Here is a 17,771-nt window from a genome sequence, read left to right as displayed (position 1 = left end):
ACCACCTCTAAGAGAAGGCGCCTTACCCATATGCGACCCCAGAAGCGGCCCGCCCTAACCACGAGGAATGGCCCACCCTGAGGGTCTTCTGGATTTACATAGCCACCATCTCTGTCACATAACCAAACAGAGGATGAGCTCCATGCAGTTTGAAGGCATGGGAATATTTCTTATTAAGTCATCAATGTGCAAAATGGGGCAGATGGAGCAGGACACCGGCCTGAGTCAGCACCAGCTCATGCAGATGTGACAATGCTCATTAGAACAAGTTTCAGGCCACTTCTAACAAAAGACAGAAGTAAGGTCTTTTTGGATTCTTCCACCCACATAAGAAAAAGGACAAAACACCATGCTTTGCAGGAAAGGGGATGGATTAGAATATATGCTTTGAAACACAACGTTGCTGGCTCAGGATTTTACTCAAGTCTTTTTCTTCCTGCAGAGGCACATCCTTAAAAGATAAGAACTTTCTGCCCACATACAACTCACACACACCCACTGGCTACATTACAACACATAGTTGCCAGAAGGGAAGGGCTTTATAGGCAGAAAATCAAGAGCCCCATGCCATTTCAAGTCTTTAAATCCTCAAGCCCACCCGCAAAACACAACATGGACTGCTCTCTGGAGCCTCAAGAACTAACCATGGCCAAGAGTCAGCAGCCATGCTTTCCCCCTCAGTTAAAGGGCAGAAATCCATCGCGAGCCTGACCACTATCAAGGCTGAAACTGCACAGCTGTGAAGAAGGCTCACCTGTTCCCGATCTTCTTCTTACACACCATGCACACCTTCTCCTCGGTGATGATGCACTTCACCTGCTGGTGTAAAATCCTCTCTTCCTGGACCTGGGAGAGCAGAGTGACTGGGAGAGAAGCCCCACCTTCCAGCACACAGAACACCAAGCAGAGGCTGGCTGGGTCTCACCTCCCAGCTCCCACAGAGGCCTCTAACTACAACACTTGCAACTAAATGTCAAGTCGGTTATTGTATCGGTTTGAGCTACAGTGTTAAAGCAACACAAAGCTCTGCTTTTGTCTACAGGGCTATGTGGTAACTATCTCTCGTACTAAAAAGTATAGCTGCACCTTAGAGTTGGGAAAATTCATACCCTCAGAAATTCCGCATGGAGAAGGTTCTTGAGCACTTGATTGAACCGTTTCTTTTGTGCATTTTCTTCCAAGACCTTTTCCAGAAAGATGCGTATATCATTAATCTGAGTGTTTGCTGGGAGAAGGTTGATGGCCTAGGGACAGGAACAGAGATGGGAACACGGTGAAACAGAACAGGAGTAAGCCTGAGGAAATGTCTGAAGCCACAGAGCTCTCGAATCCCAGTCCATTTCTCTGTCCTCTCCTCTCATTCAATGCTCCCCCAAGTGCCCTCCATCTTCCCGAGAAGAACTCCTGACCTTAGTGGTGTCCAGCTTGCTGTGGTGCAGCTCGAGGACCTGCAGGGCAGCCTGGAGGTTGGCTTGTGGCTCCAGCAGTTCCAGCTTGATTGGTCCCAGGCAGTGAACACTGGGGGGTGACAGGTACATCCGGAGCAGGGACAGATACACCTGTGTCTCATACAAGTACAAACCACATACGTCAGGCTGGCAGAAAGCCTCCCAGAAACCCCCCAGCATGACCACATGTAAAAGTAGGAGGGGTTAGTCTGTGGTAATAGCTGACAGGGGACACTTAAAACTCATCATTTTTCACATTTTAAAAAGATTTTGGTAAAGTCAGTCAATTGCAGATGTTAAAAATCAAGGGCTGTTTTTCCTGAGAGACAAAACTCAAATGCCTTATATTTGTTAAGCATTACACTGCTGACAAAATGCCAACACTGCAAAATGACTCAAAAAAGATCCCTCCAAGGAATCTGGCTTTGAGGCTGAGGCCCTATCACATTTTGTCAGAGAAGATGAACCCAAGATGAGATGTCGTAATTTCCTACTGGTACCAGTTAATGCAGGATTTCTCAACCTTAGCACTCAAGATTTGCAGCCGCATAATTCTTTGTTGAACTTTAGCACCCTGTTTAGCAGCAACTCTGGCCTCTACCGCCTAGATTCCAGTTACCCCCATATCCCTAGGCAGGACGATCGAAAGTGTTTCCAGACACTGACAAATCCAAGTGCATTCTAGACGGCGCACGTAAGTGCCCCTTATCACAACCATTAGATATTCCTTCTCAACAGGCTGATGACATAATTTACCATACAAGCTAGGACTCTTTTGAAAGTAAAGGGGCAGGGACGCTACTTATAATCACGTGGATGACAATAAGCCAGAAAATATCCCAAGCAAACCAGGATGTACGGTCACCCTGCCTCTTCCTCAATAAACACATGCAAAACCAATCAGTGATCTTAGCAATTCACACCAGTGTCACCTATGGCCAAACGAGAGAGGGTGAGGTGTACTCTGAGGGACAGTGAAAAGCGCACATGCTCCCTGGGGCCAGGGTCACTACTTACATCTTTGTTGCCATCTTTATTTTGGTCATAATGCTTGTGGCAGTACCTGCAAGGGAGAAAGTGGTGAGACAAGGCCGGAGCAGCCATGTCTAGACAGAGGTCATCAATGCTGCCTCCTGATGGCACCACAATCGGGGGCCAGTACAGGAGGCGGGGGGGGCCTTCTTAACCTCTCCCGCCTCTCCTCTCTCTGTGGGGCCATCTGTTAGACTCCTTGGGTGGTACATGGCAAGGTCAACGTACTCCTCAGCCATCTTTGTGTCCTTCAGGATGTGGACGTAGATGAAGAGGGCTTGCTCATGCTTCCCCATGCGCCCCAGCAGCAGTGCGCGCTCTTCTAAGAGGCCTGGGAGGAAGAAGCAGCGTTAAGTGGCCATCACCACACCGTGTAAGCACAGGCCAGGGGCTAAGCTGTTAGACAAATGGGTGACAACATTTTTATTACTTGGGATTTTGTCAAGGAGAACTGCTAAAATTTAAAAAAGGGTGGAGGGAGATATTTTAAGAGGTACTTTATCCCATCTGTTTTGTGATCACTTATAAAATGGGTTAAGAACCCTCACCGGAAGAGACCAAGTGCGTGATAAGTAAGCACCGAAAATGTGCCAAGCACTCCAGCTAAAGAAAGTTAACACTTGGTCTCTGCTCTTCCGGAGCTTATACATCAGACAAACATGTCTTTTTCAGACAAATTATGCCAGATCACAAATATTGCTAAATAATGATCTTGACCAAGAACATGTACTGATGCAATAAAACAGGTTTCAACCTGGCCATCAATTACCAAGTGGTTCACACCCAGAAGAGACTCCTCTCAGTCATGGTACAAAAGTGAGTCTTCAGATGGCACAGAACAGCAGCACTGGCCTGAAACACGTGGTTTTTTCCAGGCCCAAATTTTGGGAAGACTAGGGCACTGGGGAAAAAGGGAAGAGGGGTTTTTGCATTGCCTTCTGCTGAACGGCTTCTGGCCATAAGGCAGACACTCACCATCAAAAGGGAAGTCACAGATGAGCCGGCCTGGATCATAGTAGCCAGAAATTTCCAAGAATATAAGGAGCTTCCGTCGGTATTCTCCCAGCTCACCTTCTTCCTCTCCAGCAGGAACTGGAGTTTTGCCTTTAAAGAAAACCAAACTCAATATGAAAGGATGCTATGGGGCAGCAATGTAGGGTCATCAAGAAAAACGAATGATATCACCACAATAATCAGAAAGGGCCTCCGCAGTGGGTTCCAGTTGGACTTTTCTCAGTTTATGGTCTCTACGTGACCCCAAAACATCAGCTTGAGGTAAAAAGAAAAACAAGCTGCACAAACACCCTTGTAGGCAAACCTGTTTCTTATCGGCACAGCTGTCATCTTGCAGACAAACCTGTTCCTTCCCCGACCCACAAGGGTGATGCTCAGAGATGCCCAGATCCAGACAAGGGCCTGAGTCTCCCCTGCTGGATCACTTAGCTTCCCTGGATCCTGAGGAACTTCCCACCATCTGGGCCTGCAGGGAAGAGTGGGGTCTGCTTCCCTATGCCACATGTCACCCCCAGGTCCCCAGGTCACTTCTAAAGCACAGGACCAACTGGCTGCCTATGAGAACTGGTACCTGCAGGGAAGGACAGGAGATACTCCTTCATCAGACCTTGCACCTTCTCACAGTACAGCTGGATTAGGCAGTTGTGGAACTGAGAGCCTGTCTCCTCCCAAACGTGGATGACATGTTCCTGAGGCAAAACACAGGTCAATCTGGTACCCTCTGCACTGTGACCCAGTTCCGTCACCCAGTATCCCTCACATTTGTAAGGCCCAACAGGTCCCATCCAGATTGTTCCCTAATTAAGCGATAGCTCTTTTAAAACCACCAGGAAGTTTTAGAATACAACCTACAAACATCAGAGATTATTTTCTTGATTTGCAATCTAAGCTCCTTTATTAATTTTGTTCCATGATCCTCTAAACTCTCACATCAGCCCACGGAGTTAAGGTTAAACAGCTGCATTCTAGTACTTAAAACCAATGTGGTTGTCCTGTGGTCACTGCTGAGTGGCTGTACAAACGTGGCTTAGAGAAGTTTTTCTCGAGCGTCATTCTTTTATTCCTCTGTACTTTACCTAGATTTAGAAGGCACTCATCAAAAAATTACATTTCCAGCTTCATCTACCAAGATCTCTTTCTTCAGAGGATGCTGAAATCATCTTCCTTACATTCTTACCAATCCCAAGTGACACAAGCCCCAATCCAAATTGCCCAAGAACTAACCCATGTGGTCCTGGATCCCATGTTTAAAGGTTTTTAGTTCAGCCCAAAAAAGATCTTACCAGATAAGGAATAGCCAGACTCTTAAAATTCTCCACCAAGAAGCCAAGCACTCGGTCTCGCGGCAGGGACTCTACCTCTGGGAGATCTTCGGTAAATATCTGTGGGAACAAACCTGAGTTCCAGTGGTGGAACGATCTGTCTGCATTGCCACCAAACACACACACACACACACACACACACACACACACAGGTGGAGGGGTCAAGTGGACTTCTGAAGGCGGAAGGGTGTGCAAGATGGCACCTGTAGCTAGTGCGACAGCCTAGATCGCAGGTCCCCCAGTGTCTGTGCAAGGCTCTCTGTGCTACATTACACTGCTGTCTCGTATTTCCCAGTCTACTCCTCTGAACACCAGAGAAATTGCATGAATGCTCCCTCCCCCTTCATCTGCCACTGCCCTAACTAGAATCAGGACCAAGCATGGTACTAGATAACCCCAAGACACCCCCGTGACCTACCTTCAGGCCATCCTCTGGGAAGTCTCGCAGCACCCACACTGAGTAGGAAAAAATCAAATGCAGGTTTTCTGTGCCTGGAGGGGAAAGTCAGCAGGTGAAGCTCACCTGCCCATAGGACCGGGAAGGCAGGTGCACAGGTTGCCCCAGAATTTACTTTCCAGGGATAGTTCTGTCCAAGCACCAGTCACCTAGGGCTGCTTGGCCCTACTGGGCTGTCACAGTTCCACCACAGGAGGGCTTTTACCCCAAAGTAAAAACAAAGCTGGGCGAACACAAGAGAGAGAGGGCACTGACCAGCCAGAATCAGAAATGGAGGGAGACTGGGTCCACTGGAACACAATCCTTTCCCACTTCCCTTTCAAAGCTGGACTTACCCAAATGTTGCAGATACTGCACGGTCCTCTCATGGCCTTTCAGAGGGGAGTTTGCTTTCTTGGACTGGTCCACCAGCACCTGCAGAGCTGGCCATGAAGCCCAAAAACAAGGTCATAAGCCTCTTCCAGAAGGTGCGTCCCCATGGGAGAGTTATCACACATCAGTAGGCTTCCCCGATCTACATGTAAGAGACCCTCCCAGATGAGAGGAACCCTCGTCCAGCCACCTTTCTCGTGGAGCCCCTTCTTCTCATACAGGATTATCAATTCGCTGTACTTGTGCGCCTTCTTCAGCACATGCTCACTCTCTTCGATGTGGCAGTGATTGTTCTCCAGGCGCAGCAGAGGGGCCACCAGGGCCACGTTCGTCTGCAGATGAAGCAGGACTTCAGCAGAAAGTCCTGCTTCATGGAGGAGCCCCCGCCCCACCTAGCCCAGGCCTGCCTCAGGCTGAAAGGCCAGGGTGTCAACACAAGCAAGAGAAGGCAAACCACCCTTTTTCAGGACTGCAGGTAGTGGCTTTTACGGCATCATGCTCGTTCACACAACAGATGTTAATGTTCTGGAGGGGAGTGGGGGAAAGAAGGTGATGCATTCAGGAAACACTGCCCCCATCCACCCTGTAGCACTAACCCCAATCTTACCAGAGACCAGCCCACTGCAAATTCTGGGGCAATATCTTGCCTTATCCTCTTAATTCCAAGAAGCTCACAGGTGTCATGAAAAGACCAGGTGGTTCCCATCATCAAACATTTCACTTTTACTAGTGGCAAGTACCCCAAAGTAGCATTTTCCCAGTTTCAGCAGACTGGGAATTGTTGGTACCCGAATGCCTGGAGGACTCACATGCAGGTAGCACTTGAGCAAGGTGGTGTCGATGATTTGCAACAGCTTCTTCTTGGATTTAATGGTGGGAGTGCCTTCCATAAGCGGGGAGGTGCTAGACTGGTGATCAGAGTCATTCAGCTTCTTTACCAGTTGGCTTCGTTTCTGCGAAGGCCCAAAACTGTAGGGTCAAGGCCAGGACTAAATCATCCTTATCACCTGAGCTACCAGGTAATTCCAAAGACCTCCAAAACAGTTCACATACCCACCTTGATCTCACATTAGGACATCATTTTTATTAGGGATCAAAACAGATGAATGCCAAATTGCCACAGATACAGTAACAATTATTGATTGGGTAGTTACTGCACACCAGGCACTACGCCAAGAACTTTATGTTATCCTATTTTAAATCTAAAACAAATGCAAGTATTATTCTCCCCACTTACAAGTGAAGAACCCAAAGCATGGATGTTACATCTCTCACAAGCAGCAGAGGCGAGTTTCAAATTAGAGTCTAATCCCAAAGCCCATGTTCTTCTTCTTCTTCTTGTTTGAATCAACTTTATTGAGGTAGAAGTAACATACAATAAAATGTGTCTTTTAAAAGTATGAGATCCATTCTGACGGACACACACGTGCATGTAACCACGACTCCAATCAAGGAACAGAACATTTCTATTAACCCGGAAAGTTCCCTTGCGTTCTTCTGAAAGGATCCCACCCCTTACACCACTGATCTGATTTCTATCATGAGAGATTAGTTTTTCCTATTCTAGAACTTCATATAAACAGAATCATCTGGTTTGTATTATCTTGTGTCTGGCAGTGCCCACAGTCTTATCCGCTCCATCAACTCTCTGGCATAGTAACAGTGTCAGTTAACTTCACACATTCCAAATCTCAGTAGAGAAGTCCAGGGAAAAGTGTGTGCTTGGAGTCTTAATGCAAGACAGTGGCAATAGAGAGCCTTCTTTATCACCACGGGCTTAGGAGACGGTCTGCCCTAGGAACGTTTCTCACTGGGCACAGCCGCATGAGCTCTGCAGGGTGCAGACAGAGGCATGTCTGTATGTTCTTTGCAGGCCACCAGCCACAGCTGGACAGCCCTGGAGCCCAAGGTCAAGGAAATGCCAAGGCCATGCATGCCTGATCAGACCCAAAGGACATTTACTAACCCAGAAGCAGGTGGCTTACAATTGCCTAGCAGGGATTCTCAGGGCCTGGCCAGGGGACGCCTTACAGAGGTCTTCAGAATATATAAGGGGAAAACATTTGCTAAGTTCTCTGACTCTGGGTGAGTGCCCAGGAAATTAACAGTAACCCTTTGTGAGAGAAGTTCAGGGTGAAAAGTCTTTAATGGAAACATTAGTTTCAGTGTTTACCTGAAAATTTCACTTACCAATCCATAACAGTAAACTGAAAAATAAACTTAAATCTAAATACTCCCTCTAAAAAAAATCATGTTATAGAAGAATACTTATTGATAGGAAAGAACTTTCTCAGTATACAGCCAGATTTTTAAAAAGTATACTAAATTTTAAAAAGTAAGCTATAAAACAACTTTAGTTTGATATCCACTGGCAATGATAATCCAATAAGTAAATTTTTTAAAAACTGAATTCACAAATACATATAGGAACATACCTCAGAGACACTGTGGATTTGGTTCCAGACAGACCACTTCAATAAAGTGAACATCTCAATAAAGCAAGTCAAATGAATTTATTTCACACTGCATACAACGGTATGGTAGTATTATGTCTAACAAAATAATGTACATATCTTAATTTAAACATACTTTATTGCTAAAAAATGCCAACTATCATCTGAGCTTTCAGTGAGTTGTAATCTTTTTGCTGGTGGAGGGTCCTGCCTCGACGTTGATGACTCAGGGTGGGGGTGGCTGTGGCAATTTCTTAAAATAAGACAGTAATGAAATCTGCCACATCAACTGACTCTTCCTTTCAAGAATGATTTCTTGGGGGGCACCTGGATAGCTCAGTAGGTTAAGCAACCGACTTTGGCTCAGGTCATGATCTCATGGTTTGTGAGTTCGAGCCCCGCGTTGGGCTCTGTGCTGACAGTTCAGAGCCTGGAGCCTGCTTTGGATTCTGTGTCTCCTTCTCTCTCTACCCCTCCCCTGCTCACACTCCGTCTCTCTCTTTCTCTCTCTCAAAAATAAATAAAGACTTTAAAAGAAAAAAAGGAATGGTTCCTTGGGGTGCCTGGGTTGCTTAGTCGGTTAAGCATCTGACTTTGACTCAGGTCTTGATCTTGCAGTTCATGAGTTCAAGCCCTGCATCGGGCTCTGTGCTGACAGCCTAGAACCTGGAGCCTGCTTCGGATTCTGTGTCTCCCTCTCTCTCTGCTCCCCTCCCGCTCATGCTCTGTCTCCGTCTCTCAAAAATAAACATTAGGGGCGCCTGGGTGGTGCAGTCGGTTAAGCGTCTGACTTCAGCCAGGTCACGATCTCGCGGTCCATGAGTTCGAGCCCCGCGTCGGGCTCTGGGTTGATGGCTCAGAGCCTGGAGCCTGTTTCTGATTCTGTGTCTCCCTCTCTCTCTGCCCCTCCCCCGTTCATGCTCTGTCTCTCTCTGTCCCAAAAATAAAAAAAATTAAATAAATAAATAAATAAATAAACAAACATTAAAAAAAAATTTAAAAAGACCAATGATCACAGATCATAGTTATAAATAATAATGAAAAAGTTTGAAATATTTTGAGAATTACCAAAATGTGACACAGAGACACGAAGTGAGTAAATGCTTTTGGAAAAATGGTGCCGACAGACTTGCTCAATGCTGGGTTGGCACAAACCTTTAATTTGTTTAAAAAAAAAAAAGCATCTGTGAAGCGCAATAAAGAAGGTTAGTGTGGCTCTAAAGATCTAGAAGGACAACAATAAAATGATTACTTTTCTCTGGGTGGGAGAGTTATCAGTGATTTGCACTTTTGCTTTGTATTTTCCTGGGGAAAGCACACATTTTTCCACAAGTATGTATGCTCCAAAAAAGTGTTTCAAAAAAATTATTATTTTCTATCAACTAAAATTTATTCTTTTTAGTTCCTTTAACACCTTAGCATAAATTTACCAGAAATCAAGTAAATTTCCTGGTATTAAGATTTGGCAACAAATAGCTCAATGGTATTAATGAACAGGGAGATGAAGGAGAATGAAATGTGTGAGCCCACCGTGATTGCTACAGGATTCATTTACAGAATATGCCTGTGGTTTAGAGAAGGCCCTCACTTCCATGTCATAGAAAAGCAGGTTCTAGAAGTCCCAGGCAAACTCTTCCACACACCTCTGTACTATACCTACCTGTGTCAGGTAGTCAATCAGAGCTAAGTGTGCCTTCTCCAATTCAGCCCCCGAGAGCACAGGCAGTGGGTTAGGGTACTGTAGCTGTTTCCTGTAGTCTGTGGGCAGCAGGTCCGGGTACAGGCCCATCACATGGGTAGGATCTAAACGGAAGGTAAACGTGATTGCCCAGGAAGAATCATGTAGCAATTTAAGAAGCCAATAAAATGAGACTATTATTATGGCAAAATAAGTTCCAGACTGATTTTTTTTGAGGATTTTTTTTTTAATCTTTTAAGTAATCTCTACACCCAACATGGAGCTTGAACTCACAACTCTGAGATCAAGAGTCACATGCTCCACCAACTGGAGCCACCCAGGCTCCCCTAAGATAGCCTTTTTTAAAAAAGGAATGACTCCAAGTTCATAACGACTCAATGAGCTATATACACTTACATAATTTGAGCACTATTTATATTTCACCAAACCATCACAAAAATGGCTTGACTCTACATTCCATTCATGGACACATACACATATGCAGAATTCGAACTGAAAATTTATGAGCTCTCTGAAAATGGAGAAAAACTTTTCCAGGAAAAACTGATAAGGCAATTAAAGTTGAAAAGATCAATGACCTTATCTGTCAAAAAAGGAATATTACTAAAACAAATGGCCAAACGATAGGCTAGGGCATATATTTGCAGCATATATGGCAAGAGATTAAGTTGATTATATAAAACAAATCCACACAAATTGGTAAAAAAAAAAAAAAATACATTTGATGAACAGGCAAAAGACATGAATATCTGACAAGAAAATAATATAAGTAAGTGGGAAAGCATTTTGTTACGTTAAGAATCAAAACAGTACAGGGAGTCTTGGGGGGGTTCAGCTGGTTAAGTTTCTGACTTCGGCTCAGGTCATGATCTCATGGCTCGTAGGTTCAAGGCCCACTGAGCTGTCAGCACAGAGCCTGGAGCCTGCTTCGGATTCTGTGTCTCCCTCTCTCTCTGCCCCTCCCTGCTCGTGTTCTGTCTCTCTCTCTCAAAAATAAAAAAAAACAGTAAAAAAATTTAATAAAAGAAAACAGTACACACTAAAAACATGTACACATTTTTATATCCATTTAATTAGTAGAAAAAAAATTTATATGATACTACCCAGTGCTTGAAATATTATGAAACTGAATCCTTTTTACACTGTCAAGGCAAAAAATACTGTTACCTCAATAAGGAAAAAAGCACCTGGACCCACTAATCCCACTTCTAGGAGTTCACTCTAACAAAATAGTCTACAAATGGGAGGGGGAAAACACATCTGAATAAACAGGTAATGTTATCATCATTATTTGCAACGATGCAATTCTGGAAACAATGTGGAATTTCTTCAGCAGCAGAAATAAGAACGTATTTTTCATTCGACTAAGAGATTATAATGCAATCATCACAAATTATAATTATGAAGGGCACACAGCAACATGAAAAAACGCTCTAACAATTTTACGTGACAAAAGCTATAAAAGTGTACACCTTTATGATTATAATTACATTAAGACGTGGACATGTGGAAAAAGTTTGGATGAGAAGGAGACAAAATGAGAGTCAAGGCTAGATCTGGAGTAAGCTTTGTTTCCTTTAACACCTTAATAATGTTTTGTACTAGCATTACTTTATTTTCATTAAAAAAAAAATTTTTTTTTAAAGTTAGAGGAACATGAGAAGGCCAGGTCCCTTCTGTAAGGAGGCAAGCACCACGCAAACAGACCAGAAGAGAAATGCTACACAGCCCTGAACCCTCCAGGACCCATATCATCCCCAAGGAACCTGTGTCTGGCCACAAAATTTCTGCCCAGCCAGGAAGACCGTGTTCCTCAAAATCAGAGAATCATGATAATGTGAGGAAGACACTCCTGAGAAGCAGCACCTGAATGGCCAAATGGGACAGTTGACAGTTGTACGTGGTGGCCACACAGAAACACAGTCTGAGGAAAGAAGACGACTGTTGGGGAGCTGGAAGGAAGGGTGGCCCACAATGTGAGCCTCCATCAGCCTCCTGCACCACAGTGTGTGTCTACAAACAGGGCTCTGATGGTGTCATTGTACTTAAAACCGTGTGCCCAAAGCCAATCACCCAAAGCCTCCAATATGATGTCTGAACTCCCTTGCAGCATTCAAGGTCCTCTGAAATTTGGCCCCAGCTTCTCCTTCTAGTGTGATCTATCCAGCGCCACAAACATCCCACTGAGCTGTGGTTCACAGATCCTCAGACACAACTGTGTCTTCCTGCCACCTGCCTTCCTTTACACTCTCCTTTCCCCTGTATCTTCCAGGGCCCAGGTCACCTTCTCTCTCCCCTCCTCTTGAGACCTCCTGACTCAGTTCTCCACGAGCCTGAAGACCTATTTCACGCTTATTCCAATGTTTTACTGAGCAGTTTTACATGCAACCTCTTTATGGACACACAACATGTCTTATTTATCCGAGAAGCCCAGGACTGAAGGCAGAGCTGGTGCTGACCAGGCTTATCTGATCTGCCTTTGGGCTGAGTCCAGGATTATGCCACACATCAAATCCCCAGTAATACAGACAAATAATTAACAATGGGATTATATTTCTTATACAGAACAAATGATACAGATCAACTCTGCTCTGGCCACATGGATCTGGCTGCTCCTTGAACATTTCAACCTCACTGCCTTTCCACTAGCCATTCCCTCTGCCTGCAGAGCACCTCCCCAGACGTGTGCCTGCTTCAATAGCTTCCTTCAGTCCCTAACTTCTCACAGATGCCTTCCCTGATCATTTAATCTCAAATTTCAATGCTAATTCCTATCTTCAGTACTCCTTACCCCCCTTCTCCTGTTTTATTTTTCTTAGGACTTACCACTTCCCAACATATTATAATTTTGCTTGTTTATTTCGTTGTCTGCCCTGTCTCCATCAGAATATAAGCGCACGACATGGTATCCAGAATTGTCTTCAGTGCATGGTAGAAGCTTGATAAAATTTTTGTTGACTGAATAAGTAATGAATATACTATGTGAACCAATTCAACAGGCTCAATTTCAAGATCTAGATATGGGCTTCAAGAAATATAAAAATTATCTTATTCATATCATACTCAACCACTCAAGACTCCAAAACCCCAGGGCCTCAATGCAGTGTGTGTTCTTATCAAGCCATCATGCAAATACCGGTAGCACTTACCTTTCTACTTTGCATTAGAGCTTTTTATGTACAAGTTGTGGATTACCACAAGGAAATACTGCTAAAATACTGGTTCTTAAACATCTTTAGGATCTAAAACATCTTAAAGAATTTGATAAAAGGTCCTGATCCTCTCTCTAGAAAAACCCACACATGAAAAAATTTTTGTATCAAGTCTAGGGTGGTTTATAGATTTGATAAAGACCACTCACAGGTCCCATGTCCCCAGTGGCAGGAGACACAGCTTCTTCCTGACTCATAAAAGCTAGAAATAGGACACCCTTGTAAGAAGCCTATCCGTGGAACACAGGAAAGGAAAGGGCAGGAAAGCAAACCTGGGCCCAGTCCATCCTATACTAGAGGGATGAAAGGACACTGGGCCCGGTAGTATTATATTCCAGCCATTTGAGACTTTTCTGCAGCCTGGCCTCGCTCTGGCTCAGAACACGCCTCCACAAAACTTCCTTTTGCTCCCATTCTGTGCTCTTGAAGCATTCTTCTGACTTAGCATCCCAGGTACACTCTTTTCTGCTACAACCTGAGTTTGTTTCATGTGAATTAGTTCATGCACAGTTGGTAAGTGGGAGAATGAGATCATTATGAGGCAAAAATTGTGTCTGTTTGTATGCAAATTTCCCCAACTTGTTAGTGTTTTCAAGTGACCAGGCAAGCTTCCTCATAATTAAAGAGAAAGCCTAATTATACTGGGAGACTTAAGAAAGGACTGAAAAGTGACCTTTTTTAGCCCAAGGAGTGGCTGGTTAGTAGCTTCGAAACCGCTACACTTTTTATTAAGTTAAACCACCTGCAAAAGCTGAGAGTCAAAATGAAGCAAAGATGTTCTCCCCATATTAATTATTTGAGGGCTTATAAAGAAGTCTATATCCAGGATGAGATGCTTTATTTTGATGAAACTAGTTTCTATTAGAAGCAAATATTCTCAAAGATTTGTATCTCAAAGGAGAAAGCACAGCCCCAGGATTCAAGATTGCCAAGCACTGTCATGCTGGGTACCAACACCAGTGGGAATTTAGTTTTAGTAGGACCGTTATTGTTTTAATTAGTGTTCCACTTACAAAGTTGCCTATGTCTTGAGTGGTCTGCCCCAATCCCATTTTTCCCACAAGCCTTGTTATGTCCCATTAAGGATTTATTTATTTTAAACTTTGAGAGAGAGAGAGAGAGAGAGAGAGAGAGAGAGAGAGAGAGAGACAGAAACAGAGAACAAGCGAGCAGGAGAGGGGCAGAGAGAGAGAATCCTGTGCTGTCAGAGCACAGGACAACACGGGGCTCAATCTCATGAACCGTAAGATCATGACTTGAGCCGAAATCAAGAGTCAGATGCTTAACCGAATGAGCCACCCAGGTGCCCCTACACGAGTTATTTATTATAGAATATAAGGTTTTGCAGAACCACATTCAAAGCATCATAACAAAATGCCTGTACCTCAATACACATAAAAAAGAGCGCCCTGGGTGCCCTGTATGAATATTCTAGCCACTGGAAAGAGATCTGGCCTCTCTACTGTAAATAAATAAAGGGATATTCTGTTAATATATTGGTCTCATGTGATTTTCGTCAGGGTCAGACTATACTGGTAGTCCGATGATCTCTGGATATACTAAGAACATCCACTTCTGGACCTGAGGACCAGACCTTAGTCTGAGGTCAATGGAGATGCTGCCCACTAGACAACATCACCACCAGCACACATCTCCTCCGGCCACTGGTAAGGGTCCGCTTGGGCCTTAGTTCCCTACGAGACTGTTCTTTGAAAGCAGAATTTGTCTGGTTATAGTTACTTGGAGCCCAGTGAAGTGCACTGCACTGTATGTATTTGTGGAATGAATAAATTAAAAGATAGTAACTTCATTAAGACTGACTTTAAAGCTTTAGGATTGGGGTTCAATTATCATTGGTACATAGAAAAAGTACCAAGTTACTATGGCATTTATAGCTTATTATTCCAGTGTTTTCCCAAAGAGCTGGTAGAACACTGAAAATAAATGTCCCAAATGAGTTCATTCAGAGGAAGGATGGTACAAATTTATTGATTCAGGTTGCCCAGCTTTCACCCCTCTTCTTAAATAGATGAGCTCCTTCTTCCATACCACATGTGGTCTTGGAGAATAGTTCTAGGCACCTACATTTGCCTTCAGAAGCAAAGGGTAGCCACAACCTCTTTCCCCACCCCTAGTAAAGTCAGAAGGTGTGAGACTATGACCCAATCCTGGTCAATTAGATACCCTTAAGCTTGAGAAAGTGACTCAAGGATGACAAGCTGTTATGGTACACACCAACAAAGATCACAGCCTACATGGTTCTTTTATGTAATGTTGATACTCCTCCAGCAAGAGGTAGGGTCTGTGTTCCCCTGCCTTGAACACATAAGAATATGGCAGAAGTGACTATGATAAAAGGCACTGAGGCTTCCACTGAGGTCTCTTGGATTGCTCACACCAGGAAAAGCCAGTCACTAGGAATGAGGACACTCAGAGGGACCCACTTGGATAAGTACTGAGGCCTCCAGCTCACAACCAGCACCAACTTGTCAGCTATGAGAATGAGCCACTCTGGAAGTGAATCCTCTAGCCTAGTCAGGACTCCAGATGAAGATAGCCAAGCCAACATACAACTACAACCACACGAGAGATCCCAAGCAACAACTGCCTAGCTGATTCCTTCCCAAATTCCTAACCATAACACATACCGGGAGAGATAACAGATGATTTGTTATTTTACGCCACTAAGCTTTGGGGTGATTTGTTACATAGCATTAGATAGCTAATACAAGCTGGTGAGGGGCAATTTTCATTGAGGATGTGGTAACAGGCAGTAGCAACAGCTCAGGAAGTAACAGTGCCAGTGGAGGACTGCTCAGCCTGTCCTGGTTCCAAAGGGATTGCTGTCCAGCTTCCTGCTTCTTGTTGGGAGGTTCTCCGGAGCTCCCTTGGTTCCTATCATTCCCAAGCCTGGTCTCCATTAATTTTGTGTCTACCTACCATTCTCCTAATATTCCAAGAAGCCACGGTTCATTTATCCAGATCCTGCTTTAATTAACCAGAACTGGTCTCCATTGCTCACAACCAAGAACCTTAACTGATACAGGGAGTTATCTTTAGCTCATTATTGGCCAATGATGAGGGAAGGAGAAAAAAAGGCAAAACAAAAGAAGAAGGGATAAATATTATATAGAGTCAAACCAAGTATATATAAACGGACCTAAATTAAGCAAAAATAGAATATGCAGAAACAAAACAATTTAATACTAACAACAAGCAAACTTTATTTGGCATTTATCCCGTACCATGCACTGTTCTAAGCACTTTACATAATCTTCACAATGCTTTGAGATAAGTATTATTATTCACCCTGCTTTGCAGAGGAGAAAACTGGAACACGGAGAGGTCCGCTAACTTTGCCTGAGGTCAGCAGTCAGACTCCAGCGTCCCTGCCCCTCACAACCGTGTTCTAATGTCTAGAGAGTCTGTAGGTCTCTGAGAACAGGAAGGGCTTTGCAGCACTGCCTTGTGTGACTCTCAAAAGTAACCTACTGTTTAATCCTACTAAGCTCAGGTCAGGGACTTTTGCCTAGAACGGCATTCAATAAATACTAGATGACTGAATACACACTTGTTCACTTGAATTACTTTCTGTTTTCTTTCTCTAATGGCAAGGGTAAACCACTGTGGGCAACTGGAAGTCTGTGTTTATTGGTGAGACCAGATGCACAAGATGAGGGCTGTAAATATATAACCTGGGGTCACCCACCAGATCCTGTGAGGCATGAGGATCAATTGACATGAGCACTGGTCTCAGATGTCTAGTATCACTTCTTCTGTGCTTCCCGGTTTCCCCTCCCTCCATGAAGTCCTTATCCCAGGGCCATACCCGCTTGTTACCTGTGCCAAGCTTAGCAAAGACCTGCATGGACTCATCAAAACGCTTCTGGCAGAAGAGGTTGAAGGCATACAAGTTCTTAATGTGATGGATCTGTTGCTGCTTTTCACTGTCGGAATCATCTTTCATTTCCTAGTAAGACAGCAGAATAGGTAAGAGTTCACTCACTCACCAAATATTTACTCAGTATATACTAGGTATTAGACACACCCTATGAGGTCCACATACCAAAGTGTATAAGACAGCCACATGGCATCTGCCCTCATAGACTGCCCTGATATTCTAACCAAAAGACTGAGAAGAAATTATGTAATTAAAATATAACTGGGTTTCCACAAAATATGTGTGACCTGTATTCCTGAAAATTGTCAAGGTCATGAAAAATAAGGAAAGATTAAGAAACTGTCACAGATCAGAGGTCACTGAAGACATACAACAGCTAAATACAACATGATTTCTGGACTTGAAACTGGAACAGAAAAAGGGTGTTACGTTAATGGAAAAACTGGTGAAATCTGAGTCAAGTCTAGAGTTTAGTTTAAAAACACAAAAAAATCGAAACCAAAACAAAACAGGGTGAGTGATGACAGAAGCACATGGGAGGGGTATCTAGTCTAGTCTGAGCAGTGAGTCTGAGAAGGACAGCAAGAGGAATGTGGACTAAGACATAGGCTGAGCTGGAGTTAACCAGGGGAGTCTGGGCAGCTGACAGATGGAAGGGAAGAAGAGTGTGTTTTCCCAGCAAAGAGGACAGCATGTGTGTAAGGCCCTAATGTGACAGAGGGAACCCAGGCATGATCAAGGATCAAAGGACATTTAACATAGCTGGCACAGTAGGGACAGGTGCTGTTCACAGTAAGCTATTTATTATTTTTGTTTCTCCCTTATAACCCTTCATTCCCCTTATATTCTTTTAAACCCATC

At 44.1% G+C, this 17,771-nt stretch overlaps 1 protein-coding gene across 1 annotated transcript in view; it reads right to left on the bottom strand.

The window, feature by feature from the left end:
• The window catches only part of VPS39 (VPS39 subunit of HOPS complex), a 46,644-nt gene that overhangs the window by 2,115 nt on the left and 26,758 nt on the right, over positions 1 to 17,771 (bottom strand). Inside the window, exons 11-24 of the mRNA XM_003987249.6 lie at positions 16,850 to 16,979; positions 9,759 to 9,901; positions 6,455 to 6,598; positions 5,836 to 5,977; positions 5,609 to 5,695; positions 5,235 to 5,308; positions 4,778 to 4,876; positions 4,066 to 4,183; positions 3,456 to 3,584; positions 2,709 to 2,811; positions 2,466 to 2,511; positions 1,410 to 1,559; positions 1,110 to 1,244; positions 755 to 846 (exon numbers count right to left, since the gene is read on the bottom strand). Coding sequence (XP_003987298.1) covers positions 755 to 846; positions 1,110 to 1,244; positions 1,410 to 1,559; positions 2,466 to 2,511; positions 2,709 to 2,811; positions 3,456 to 3,584; positions 4,066 to 4,183; positions 4,778 to 4,876; positions 5,235 to 5,308; positions 5,609 to 5,695; positions 5,836 to 5,977; positions 6,455 to 6,598; positions 9,759 to 9,901; positions 16,850 to 16,979 — 1,592 coding nt within the window. The remainder of the gene's footprint in view (positions 1 to 754; positions 847 to 1,109; positions 1,245 to 1,409; positions 1,560 to 2,465; positions 2,512 to 2,708; positions 2,812 to 3,455; positions 3,585 to 4,065; positions 4,184 to 4,777; positions 4,877 to 5,234; positions 5,309 to 5,608; positions 5,696 to 5,835; positions 5,978 to 6,454; positions 6,599 to 9,758; positions 9,902 to 16,849; positions 16,980 to 17,771) is intronic.

This window comes from Felis catus, chromosome B3, assembly GCF_018350175.1.
Source record: "Felis catus isolate Fca126 chromosome B3, F.catus_Fca126_mat1.0, whole genome shotgun sequence".
NCBI classification, from domain to species: Eukaryota; Metazoa; Chordata; class Mammalia; order Carnivora; family Felidae; genus Felis; species Felis catus.
Note: the sequence above shows the minus strand (reverse complement) of the source record. Positions and strands in the feature narration are given on the sequence as shown.